The sequence below is a fragment of the Crocodylus siamensis genome, chromosome 5, assembly GCF_052110815.1.
Source record: "Crocodylus siamensis isolate JL-2025a chromosome 5, ASM5211081v1, whole genome shotgun sequence".
Taxonomy (NCBI): domain Eukaryota; kingdom Metazoa; phylum Chordata; order Crocodylia; family Crocodylidae; genus Crocodylus; species Crocodylus siamensis.
This window is the reverse complement of record NC_143399.1, coordinates 50,047,568-50,060,356: the sequence shown is the minus strand read 5'-3', so window position 1 is coordinate 50,060,356 and position 12,789 is coordinate 50,047,568. Positions and strand designations below refer to the sequence as shown.

Here is a 12,789-nt window from a genome sequence, read left to right as displayed (position 1 = left end):
TATTATTTGGGTGGTTGTGGTATACAATTAAGTATGGTAATGCATAATAGTTGTAAAGGCTGTTTATGAAGTTTAAAGATTTTGAAAAGTTTAAACTCGGAAGATAAAATGATAGAGAAGAACAACATTTTATTAAAATTATAGCCTAAAATAGACTAACTTTATCAGTTCTTAAATGACATAGCAAATATCTATCAACAAGTTTGCAGAGAGTATGCTCTTCCAATACTACTAAATAAGAAGCTGGTTCCAAGGTGGCCCATGTTGAAAAAGGGTTAAGAAATGCTTGCCAAGACCTAATGACAGGGTACAAAAAACCTGGTCTGCTTTACTGAGTTCCTGCCTTAAGAAGAGTCAGAGCTATTGTGGGGGGGAGTCTTGTGTGTTTTTTCTTGCAAGACAAAGACCCTACCACAAGGTAAACATCAATTAATGGAAATAAAAGTGAAAAATATCCATAAATATTAAAAAGCAACAAAGCTGTATTTGAAGATTAGGAACACCTACTTAGAAGTAATTACCACAATATTGAACAGATTTTTTTCTTTGTCTTAACATTTTAAGGTACGTTAAATTATTTTATGATTTTTAGAGTGAACTGTGGGCAAAAGCGTTGACACTAAAATTAGTCATATGTGCTTATGCAGTTTGGAAGGAAGCTAAAGCTTTCTTCTAACACTCTTATTAAAACTGTAATTGTACAATTAATTCAGTTAAAAAAAAAAAAAAACTGATGAAGGAGGAGAATTATTTTGGGGCAGGGAAAAAGCTTGTTCACAGCATTGCTTGTCACTTTGGAATTCCCAGGTTCCCCAGAGGCAACACCTGGTACATTGACTTTAAGGCATGTACTGAATTCTGGTCCCACAGGAATTAGTTAAGAAAAAAAATGTAGCTCTTTCTTAAAAGGAAACAGTGCAGTCCATGTAATTCAAGCAGTCAGCTGTCTTGTCAAACCTGGGTAAGCATGCAACAACTGGGAATCTTGTTCTATGGAATGGGCAGGAAGCAGGAAAAGGCTGGCAGAAAGACACATGGGTCAGACGGTCTTAAAAAAAAAATTAACTAGGTATCTTTAGAGCAAAAGTAAATGCTACATTGCTGTCCAAAATTATGAGCAAAGATATACCTTAGTTGTTTTCCCTTCTCCAAGTACAAGGGTTTCATCCTTGGGACAAAGTTTCATAAGTCCAAAGTACTGCATTTCAGTTCATAATTTACAAAACTACATCACAGCAAGCTTCATCTTCATTAAATTTTTACAGTAGCTTCACATTAAATCTTGTGTAATAAAAAATTATCTTGGTAAATCTCCAGAGCAATATGCTAACATGGATGCATCTTCATACATACTTATTTCATGTGGTCAAAAGAATCTTTTTTTAAGGAAGGATATGATTTACTTTTCTTATTGTTTTCTGGCAAGATCTCATTGAATAGACTTCGTTCTTGTATGGATTAAGAAAAGTTTTCAATAGCAGTTTGGATTCCCTTGCTATCAGCAAAAAGCATATTTCCTAACTTAATAAGGATCTCAGTGCATATGTATGTGGGGACTTCAGGCAATTTTTTGTCTAGTAGCTGTGATAGAAATAGTAAAAACACTAGTGAAGAAAGGATGCAAGTATTTTTTTTCCCATATGGGCTCTTACTCTTCTCTGAGCAGTGTTGTGTGACTTGATAAGCAACTTAACCTGCTTGCATGCACTGTGCTCATTGTCTTTTAACAGAGAAGCAAATCTGTACCACGATAACTTCTACATAGGCTAAATTTAAAGACTAATCTTATATGGAAATTGTTTCCTTTACATAGAAAAAAGGAGGAAATGAGTTGTTTTGCTTCGCAGTAATGTTCGACCTACTATGGGAATTTCAGCCCTCCCCTTCCTTCCTTATTCAGGTTTATAAAGAAAATTAAGTCTTCTAGAGACAGCATCTCAAAAACAGTATGGCCTTCAGTTACAGGCAGCTGACACTGTTGACCCATTTTTTTGGCATCCCCGTTACACCGGTATAAATGCTGGCAAAGTCAGGGATGATGTTTAAAGGGCAGTGTTCACTATGAAGTGGGAGAAAGGGTCTTGAAATAATGAGAAGTCAGTTTTAATCCATGGTTATGTCAACATGGAACTAATCCATTTCCCTGAACAGGAAAGCTTGGTCAAGTGTAATTGTGTTGCAGACAAATGAGGAAATGAGATCACTTTTTGGTGCTAAAAGCTTTCCTCAGCTATATCAGGTCTGTCTCATTCAGATTTTTCTCAGTGCTCACTTCTTCTGTTGGCAGCAATGAAATCTTCGAGAGTCAAGTCAGTTTTATTAGGCCATGGTTTGAAGAAGGTCCGAGTAGTAGCAGATGACTGGGATAAAACCACCCTTTGAGGATAAGTCCTAAAAAAAAATATTTAAAAAAAGTAAGAGGAGCTAATAGGGGTGAAGTAGTAATGAAGATATAGTCCCCGTCTCATTTTATTTTTCAGGAGGCTTCTGGGTGCAAGAGGAAGAGAGAATGATGCTTCTCTCTTCTGGGTTATAGGCTCCAAGGTTCACAGGCTAGAGGTAGCTGTGAAAGATGAAGGCTGTAAATTGGGTCCAGAATCTGCACATAGGACCTCTACATGCCTCTTTTGGTTGCCTTGTCTTGATTTTCTGGTTATAGTTTGCAGTGAGCGTTTCAAACATTGTGACCTTCTCTACACAAGTCTTACTAGTACAGTTGAGAGAGGGATATGGGATTATAATGATAATAGTTACACCAGTAAAACGCCCTAGTATAACACAAGTATAAGGTACCATTTACTGTTATATCTACAGTGTGTGCTACATCTAAGTGAGTTGCCTCAGGACTGAGGGAAGAGGCTGTGCCCTCATCCAAAGTCCATGTAATAAATGCTCATTAACTACAAAGAAGCAGCATTTTGTAGGGTTTTTTAGTGATATCTTTTATTGGGCCAACTGTATAATTGGCAGAGCTGATAGACAAGCTAATGTCTCTTCCATCCATGGAATTACTCCAGTAAAAGATATCACCCAAAAAATCCATCAGTGCTACAACACTCCAATCCTACTACATTAACTACAGAAGCTGAATGTGCTAAGCTTTTCATACCTCCCTAAGACACGTTGCCTATTTCCCAGCCTTATGCCTCTAACTGCCTCAAAATCGGATATACAGTAATACCTCAGTTAACTAATCCCCTGGGAATGAAGCTCCTTTATAACTAAGTTGGCCGTTTTTTGCAAAAAAAGTCAAAAAAAATGTTTCGAGGCAAATGCAGATTTCTCATTTTACCAGAGAAACCTGCAGATTTTGCAATGAGCTCCCTGCAGGGTAGCAGGCAGTGTGTGCATGCAGGCAGTGAGGAGCACAGCCTGGCAGCTTGGAGAGCTGTGTGCAGCTGATAAGTCTGTTGTGGTGGAAGGGGGAGGGAAGGGGCATGGGGGGGGAGGCAGATCAATGCCTCCCTGCAGAGAGGAAAGGAGTGGAGAGAGTCTGAGGTAGGCGCTGTCCAGCTGGGGCAGAGTGAGCGTGGGACAGCCACGGCTTGCCTGGAGGATACAGAGGAGGGGGGTGTCGTGTGCTCCCCACATCTGTGCAGAGTGGGTGGGCTGCAGCTGCTGTCTGGGGCAGGGGCTGGGCTTGGGGCAGGTGGTGGTGGCACTGGGAGGGGAGGTTGGGGGGGGACTAAATTTGGGGTGGCTGCAGCCTCCTCCGTAGCCCCCCCCCCCCAGCACTGCCAGCACAACCCTGGCTTCACCCAGCAGCTGCAGCCTGCCTGCCTGCCTGCCCTGCCCTGCCCTGCCCTGCCCTGCCCCACCCAGATATGGGGGAGCACATGCCCCACCCTCCCCAGGTGCGTGCAGTGGCAGACGCCACCTCCTCCTCATTGGACAATCCATGGCTCCATCCTGTGCCTGCCCCATCTGGGCAGTGTCTAGCTCAGCCCCTGCTCCACTCCCTCCCTTACTGCGGGGGGGGGCCTTTATTTGCCCCTCCCCTTCTACCACAACGGACTTACCAGCTGCATTGCCAGTTGGATTGATAATGGCCTCCTTAAAAATTGGCTATTGGTATCAGCCCCCAAAATCTCTATCGGTGCACCCCTAATTGTTTCCTGTTTGCAGAAAGCATGGTGAATTGTGCAGGGAGCAGAGCAGCAGAGTGGGCAGGGAAAGGGGGTTGGCGAAGTACCTGCGGAGGGTTCAGGGCTTACTTTGTGGTAGACCTGCCAAAAAAGTTTCCCTCGCATTGATGTATACCATACCATCTGCATTGGTTTTTAATTGTATCCATTTTCCAGCTGTTGATTTTGATACTTCCATCTCTGCAAGTCTAATCTTTATTGCTTGAAAGTATGTCTTGGATATGATCTCTTTCAGTCACAAAGAACAAGCCCAAACTTGTTTGCAGTGTTCTTATCCTCCTTCATTTACAACGTGGTAGACCAGCAGTGTTAATCCTTTCATAAAGGAAATAAGGATGAGGACAAAACTTCTGAAATGTTTCCAAGTGTAACAGGATTGGAAGCATTTTGAAAGAGGGGGGATATGTATAGCCACTGTCACGTTTCTTTTCCCCCCACCCCACATCTGAAACACTCTGCAGTCGGGAAGCATTACAAGTAGCTGAGGATCTCTTTCGCTGGAGCAAAGAGTACCAAGACAGGAAAGGTCAGCAAGGGTCTGGTGGGAGGTTGCAGGAGTGCAGGGGTCTGTGGTGGTAGGTGCTTTCTGCTGCCAGAAGTCCAACTCTCCAGTCTCCCAACCCTTGAATCTGTATCCTGCCTCTTTTTACCAGAGAAGAGAGGTTGGCAGATAGCAAGAGGGAGACTGGATAGCCTAGTCCTGGTATTGGTTGGTGGGGTGGTAAGCACAAGGGTCTGATCTGAGTAGGGAGGTTGGGGCAGGTGAGAGGCCTTGACAAGGAGTACTAAGGTCCTAGCAATGCCTGACTCTCCACCTTTCTTGCTTGCCTTCCCTCCCATCCTCCCTGCCTGAGCACTGTGGAGTTCTGGAGGACCTCCAGGTCCCCTGTCCCCATGCAGATGTAACAAGAAGTGAGACGCTCCAAAATAGTACTTCTGTTTAAGTAGTATTATTTTGGAACGTTTCAGCCACTTTTGGAATGTTTCAAAGGGCACCTACATTTGTACAGCTGGCCCTTTGAAGTGTTTCAAAGGCATTTTAAATGGTTCAATTGCTACCACTCTAAAAAAACAACCCCCCCCCCCCAAAACAAACAAACAAACAAGCGACAGACACAAATTGGCTGCTGCTGGATTCTGTTTAGCCTCCTTTGGGGAAAAATACCCTTCCCCTAAAACACCAAAAACACCCTCAAATCCCCAAAAACATTGTTTGTCATTTCAGTTACTTCTAATATACATACATGAAGTGGTCTGGGGGAGGCAGGGTTCTACTTGAGTTTTGTAGCAAAGATTGTATTTTGCCATAAGACTGTTTTAGCTCTGCTTCCAGCTAGAGAAGATTCCCTTTTTTCCGAACTCATGATTTCAATGAGTACATTGTAGTGTCCTTCAATACTGGGCACAATGGCAGTGGACAGTGAAATACTGCTGCCAACCGGGTATTTGAGAAAACAAATGTGGTGACATAAGCCTTAAACTAAAAAGCTGTCCAAGCTATGAATTCCCTTCTTGCAGTCTAGGATTTTTGTTACCTTGGGCATTTAGCAGCTGTTGGGATTGGGCTTGTGAATAGAGTCCCTTGTCTGTCTCAGCTGAGCCAATTAGAAGTGACTTAGTTCAGCCAACAGGAAATGGAACGGCAACCAGTACTGAGCGAGAGTACATAGCTGTACTTCTGTGTACACATTTATGCACTCTCTCTCTTTCCAACTCAGAAGTGAACCAGTCACTGAAGCTGAGACGGAACTAACATAACTATAATTCCCTTCATTAAAAGAAGATTATGTTGAGTATTGGATCCTATGGTTGGTCATTAGCTTTTTGTGAACTTTAGAACCAGGAAAAAAACCATTAATAGCACTGCATGTTCTCATTTTTTGGGGGGAGGAAAGGGGTTACATCAAGTGAAGAGAATGCCTATGGTTTCTAAAAAAAAATAAGAAATGGCTGCTGCTATGTACTCATGACTGACAACTCGGATGGGGAAGGATATGTTATAAATTTATAATACAAAGTTTAGCTTCTGCAAGTTTGGTAGTTGCTGATTTTCAGTGCGACTTGATTGGAATTGAAAAGTCAGTCTTGTGCTAGTTTCCATCTTCAGTGGAATCTGTTTTTATATATAAATAATTTGTTTGCTTCTGGATTTGCAGATTTTAGGGTACATTTGGCTCATGTTTTCACATGGTTTCTCTTTAGGCATAAGGAATAAAAACCTTAAGGAAAGAAAATAAAACTGAGTCTCATGCAGTTCTGTTGTTTAAAACTTTTAATTTTTTAAAAATCAAACATTACAAGAGTTACTTAAATTGCTTTCAAGAGCATTTTGGACATGAGGTAGTATATGACATTCTACAAAAGTGTGAATAGTTATTTGACATATGCAGAATAATTTTTTTTTGCTAGGTAACTAGCTTAATCTGTTCATCATTGATCCTTTTAGATAGTTTACCCCTAGAAGTCCTGGGGGAGAGGGGATGGAGGGCAGGGAATATTCTTTTTCAAACCACCAGTAAAAATACTGTCCCAAAAATTGCATGTAGCTGTCATTCTACACTTGATCTTTCTGGAAATATGTACACTGGTGTGTGCACACATACGCATTCTGTTCAGATTATAACATAAGAGCAGTAGTCCATGAAGAGAGTGACAATTCTTCTGATTTGATGTCGTCTTAGAAAATGACAGTGCTAAATGCTTTAGAGGAGAGTGCAGTGCCTTCATAATCTTACAGTGGTCGTTAGTGAGCCGTGGGATGGATTTCCTTCCTGACTGCAGTCAAACAGCTTAAACCCAGTGGCATGCAACTTGAAAATCATTGTGCTTTTGTACAAGTTTGGTATGTGTGCATTGGGAATGTCTTTGTTCTGGGCACCTTGGCACCAAAAAAATGGTTAACAATTTTTCTGAAATTTTAGAGCAACAAACAAGCATGTTGTAGGGATTAATATTGAAGGGAAGATGATTCTTTGCAGTAGGTTTCAGTGGCATCTTGGAGGGTGGAGGGTAAGGTGAAACATACATTAGTATACAAATATTAATAGCAAAGAGATGGAGGAATTCAGGCTACAGCAAAAGTGTAAAATTTAGGAATAATAGGATGAAACTAACACTATGGTGTGTTTTGCCAGAATTCAAAGGTTTTTTTATATCAGAAGTGAGGGAGACTGGGCAGAACTGGCTAGTTGATCAACCATATACCCCCCCATCTTATCTTCTTAATCATACTTGTAATCCTGACAGTGCTGACATTGTTTGGTCCCTTTGAAGGATCTCAAGGCATCCCATGGTGCTGTGGCACTCTGGTTGAGAATCACTGGTGTAGCAGATGATGAAGCCTATCTTCTTAGTGTCTCCTTTTCCTTAACCAGTGTAAGTTTATATCTTGAAGTAGTTAGTGGTAGGTGGAGTTAAAACATTTTGGTGGTAAACAAAACCATCACACAACCTTTTTGCTTAATTATGAAACTCTTGTTCTACTGATGTATTACCATTTTACTACCTTTTGTGTTTTTAATTAACTTTGGGGAACTTCCTCTTACAGTTTACTATGTAAAGCTCAGCATGCTTTGAAGGGTTCTATTGAAGTAGCTTCTCATATGTAAGAATGAGGATGCTGCTACAATACTCAGATGTGTATGCACAATCTATCTTCATAACATTATCTAGACGTATAGGCTACTTAAGGCATTAAATTCACCTCCCCCCCCCCCAAAAATACCCCCCGATACTTTATTTCAAACTCTGCATGCCCTTGTGCCAAGTCCAGCACATGCTCAGTAGAGGCATTACGTTAGTTGGAGCCAGTTCACTCAACGTCTATATAGGTCAGGTTCTTTAGTGGGGCTTTTGGCACTTGTATCTAATAGTTAATTGAATTAGCTTTAAATAAAAGCGCCAAGAGCGCCTGATCTATACAGATGCAGTGGAGCCGGGTTGAACTATTGTGCTACTGTTTTTAGTAAAGTGCATTTTGCGTTGGTTTTCTTTAATGTCTATAAGTCATAGTTTCTGTGCTCAAGTTTTAATTGATACCTAGTCTTTTATAACTTTCAGGGAGTTCAGTTTTAAAAAGTCACGTACATTTTATGCATTGGAGAAAAGTTCCGGACCATTTGTAATCAATATGAAGTGTATGTGTATGTATATTTACCCTTAATTTTTACCTTAAATTATAAATACTATGATATGGAATTAAACTTCTGCATTAAATATTTGGAGGAAGAGTTAATTTATCCTTTGTAAACAGCATAATTGAAAAATGGACATGACTGTTCTCTCCTCTGTATATTTATTCAATGTGATGACAATTCAAATAAAGTCAAAGGTGCTTTTAGAATGTGCTTAGAAAATCATGTTTTTTGATTCTCTGAAAAAAGTTGTGTTGTGAAGTTGGATCACACTATAAGTTTGAATTAATTTTGTAAATAAACACTAATGCATCCTTATCCAAAGTGTAAGTGCAAATAAAATAGAGAAAGGGATTTGTGTCAGATGGCAGAAACATCTCCTTTGTGCTACCTTAAAAATGTTTTGGTGAGACAGGCCAAGTATAAACAGACGTCTATGCCCCTTTTGCCACAGATGCCCAAAATTCGTGGCTGAGATGAAGGTGGTAATGGTTTCTTCCACTTTGTGGCAGATGTTGCTTTGCTTTATGGCGCAAGAGCTTGGGCAGCCCAGAACTGCCTGCACTCTCCATCTCCTCCAGGTAATCATTCCTGGAGCTTGTGCCCAATCCTGTGCGCCCTGGGAATTCCTGCTCACAATCAGGCTCCTCAACCCTGATGAGTGCTGGCCTGGTTTTCCCTGCTTGTAAAGATGTTTCCTGGGAAACCTGACGCATATTGCTGTAAGGAGGGAATGCACTGGCTGTTGTCCCTCAAGTTTGGGCCCCTGCCTGACATGAAACAATGAGTGATGTGTTTCACCCAGTGAAGTGGATCAGCTGTGGCAGGATGTGTCCTGCCAGAGCTGATCCACTTCATTTGTTAATTTTTATTTAATAGCAGAGAGAGAGTAGAGAGATTGACATTATGGCCTTGTTTTCTAACATCCCTATCGTTACAAGGGAACAATGTGATAAAAAGATAATAGAATGCTGTATTTGTGCCACATGGGTTTTGAGTGTGTGAGAATTAATATCAGAGTTTATAATCTGTTTACCTTTTATAGGAAGTAGGTGCAAGAGCCCTATTTTGATGTGTGCATTCAAATACCACTATGATGAGCTGGAGTTGAAACCTCTGGACTGGTCAAGTGCAGATGAAGTGGCACGCACATGAGAGATGGAAAAAAGTGTGTGTTTTGGCAGAGATTAGTTTTTATTTTTGTATTTTAGTATCATTTCATATAGTCTGGAGAACAGGCATCTAAAGGGATCTGGAGGATGGGCTTTCAACTTTATAACAGAAAGATGCTGATCTTTATTTTAAAATAGCTGTGAAGAAAACATTTCAAATGTAATGTAGGCATTACTGACATTGTTTCAAGCTTTTTGCAGACTTGGTTCTTTACATTCTGAACTGTGAACTGTCTAGTTCATGTCAGTTTGTACCAATTGATACAGTTTAGATTTCAGTACTACTTACAAAAGTACAAGAATAGACAGGAAGTGCTGTGCTATGAAGATGTACAGCATGGCGTCCCATGCTGAGGGACACAAATTTATAAAGGGGTTGGGAAGGGGATGCAGTATACAAGTAAATGAATAAAAGAAAGTGTGTAGACCTCCAGTAGCATGTGGCTAAGATGCAGCAGGGCACAGCTGGTTTCATTTTCCCTGGGAGGAGGCACTCGGGTTTCAAAACTTTAAAAAATTTTCCTTAGAAACCTGAGGAAACAGTATAGTTGCTTTTAACTCCATTCCCCGGCTGCTTTTTTCCTCCCCTAAAAATCCATATAAATATTAACGGGATCAGACAAACTCTTATAAAAAAAAAACCAAAAAAAAAAAAAAAAAAACCAAAACAAAACAAAAAAACCTCCCCAGACATTTACAACTTCTTTTTAAGCAGCTCTGTCAAGCAGGGTTTTTTTAAATAATCATTTTAACAGTGTTCCTTTTGAAATATTAGTGACCTCGCTTAGATCTTCATAAATCAGCAAATTCATCGCTCAAATATAGGCTTGATATGCTCTCTATATATTTGTTTCTAAAAACAATTTAGTGAAAAAAGTCTGTGTGGTTTTCTAGCATTTGTATTTGCTCTCTTGGTTAATGTACATGGTAAACCTTTTAATATTAAATTTATAAATTCTTTCACTGTGAATTCACTAGTGCAGGAGTAGTTGTACGTGGGGTGGAAGATGTATCATATTGTGTGTCCTTTTACTGATGATGTGTTGGAAAATTTGTAAGAAATGTATTTTCCAAGGAAAGTCTTTTGCTTTTATCCAGGCTTAGTTTCCTAATCCTAATGGAATAAAACTGAGTGATTTATTGCTGATCCCAGAAATGTGTCAACATGCAGCTCGTTCTCCACTTCCTTTGTTTGTCCATAGTTGCGTAGGAAGCTCCACCCTTACTACACTTTCAGGCAATAATTAAGTTAAACACGAAAAGTATTTTTTCTCGGTCACTTCCCCACCCACTCCTGAAGTGCTCTTGTTCCCACTGGCTCCCAGTCTTGTGACTAATAGCCGTATGCACGTGGTATGGCTTGTTGCAAGTGATAGTCTAGGATTTCTTGTGATTAGCAGTTTCTTTTGTTGCTGTCGAGCACAACATGATCCTGGGGACCGTTCTCCTACAGTCCAGCAGTTACGGTAAAGAAGAGAGCAGGCTGCTCTGCTGTCTTGGCAATGAAGCCTCTGAATCTGGCGTATCAGACTTCACAGGTATGGTGTACAGGAATGCTGTGTTGTATTGTCCAACACCTTGCCCTGTGTACACTGAATGTGAAGGGCTTGAAACCAGTCTTTGTCCTCTTAAGACTGTCATCAGGAGGTCTGAGGACTTCTGCTTTTGTCTAGCTTGGCGGATCATTTGAATGTTTCAGATATATGAGTAGTTTAAACTGCTTGCATTTCAAAGAAGAAAACTTTAATGTTTGATCCAATTCTGAAATGTCAAGTTTAGTATATTCTTTATAAATTTTCTTCCTGCCAAATCTTGCACTAGAAAGAGTAACTGTAAGGCAGAGGAAAAACATTCCTTGGAGACAGACTGCCTGGGAAAGCGGCTGTGTCAGGAAAGGATTGAATTCAATCATGAGAACAAAGAACAGGAAAGGGAAAAGGATGGATGAGGTGCAGCTACTTGATTTGATCCTAAATTGCATCATGGTTTTTGATGTGTAAAGCGGGAAATGTTTTTCTAAATTTAAAAGTTTATCCCATTGCATGCACATGTACAGTACTACATCTAAAAAGGAGTTTTAGTTTAGACTTGGTTAACTAGAAAAGCCCTTAGCTTTTAAACAAGTAGCTTATGTTACAGTTTGTCTTTGGAGGGAACAGTACTGTGAGCACTAACTTGATGAAGTTAATAGTCAATATACTTGACTAGACAGAAAATCCAGTAGTTGCTTTTCATTTTTTCCTCCTTCATTCTCTGCTCTGAAAGGGCTAAAATAGCCCCATGAGCCACTTTTTTTTCTTTAAACAGCTTATCAGAGCTGTCTAATTCATGGCCCACAGCTTATGAAGGGTTAATCTGCAGCTTGTGGGCCTGGCTGCTACTCCCTCCATTGCTCCTGCTGCTGCAACCAGGTTTTCTGGGGCACGGCAGTAAGACAGGAGGGGGCCCACTGAGCTTGCTGTCCATGGCAACACCAGCCAGAAGGCTTGAGTTGGGCAGCTTAGGTGGGAGCAGTGAGGATAGGTGATTGTGCTCTTCCTGTGGCAGCTGGGGTGGGGACTGCTGCTGCCTATGCAGCATGGGAGGGCTGAGGGCTTGTGTGGCAGAGATCCCTGAAGCCCATATGGTGTACAGCTCCTGCAGCGTGTGCTGTGCGCAGCCTAGGACCTATGATTAGTAGTGAGCAGCCCTTGGATGCTCTGAAGTCAGACAGCCCTGACTTATCTTACTACATATTGGTAACTTACTATAAGAGATTCTTTTACTGCCCAGTAAAGTATAGTTAGTAGATAATAGGCAAAAGTCTCAGTCTCTGAAGTCTCCCTATAAAGCGTGACTTGGGTACTTAAAAGTCAATGACATTTAAGCCACTGAAGCCTTTAGATTATTGGTAAAAGCTTCAAAAGTACTGTAGTGATTGTTCATGTACTCTTCAAACATCTGATTGTTGACTTCCCGTTTTGCTTTTTGGTATGTAATACTGCTTTAAAGATGAATGGGCCTCCTAGTCATTCAAATGGAAATCATGTTGGTCTCACATCTACTTTGAATCTGTCTTGGCAACTCAATGTCTCACCACCTATGGCTTAATGTAGTGTTACTGCTACTGGTTCCATAATCTTGAGCAGCAGCAGGAAGCAGGTATACTGCTGCTATTGGTCTGTACTTTTTCTCCTGGTTAAAGTGCCAACTGCTGACTTGTATATGCAGGCTATGAGCAAAATGCTGCTGAACCCAGCATCACCAGTAGTTAAAGTGAAGCCTTATTGAAGATATGCATAGGCCTCTGACACATTTTCACTTTAAGGTGCCATGGCATCTAAGATGTGATTCCAACAA

At 40.8% G+C, this 12,789-nt stretch overlaps 1 protein-coding gene across 4 annotated transcripts in view; it reads left to right on the top strand.

Annotated features, from left to right (window-relative positions):
• The window catches only part of ABL2 (ABL proto-oncogene 2, non-receptor tyrosine kinase), a 71,658-nt gene that overhangs the window by 29,000 nt on the left and 29,869 nt on the right, over positions 1-12,789 (top strand). The window contains exon 1 of one of the 4 annotated variants that reach the window (XM_090047464.1): positions 10,755-10,988. The exons of 2 other annotated variants lie outside the window; for them this stretch is intronic. In XM_090047464.1, coding sequence (XP_089903590.1) covers positions 10,877-10,988 — 112 coding nt within the window. In that variant the 5' untranslated portion in view covers positions 10,755-10,876. Of the gene's footprint in view, positions 1-10,754; positions 10,989-12,789 lie in introns of those variants that run through there. One more of the 4 variants, XM_090047462.1, reaches the window with a different exon arrangement.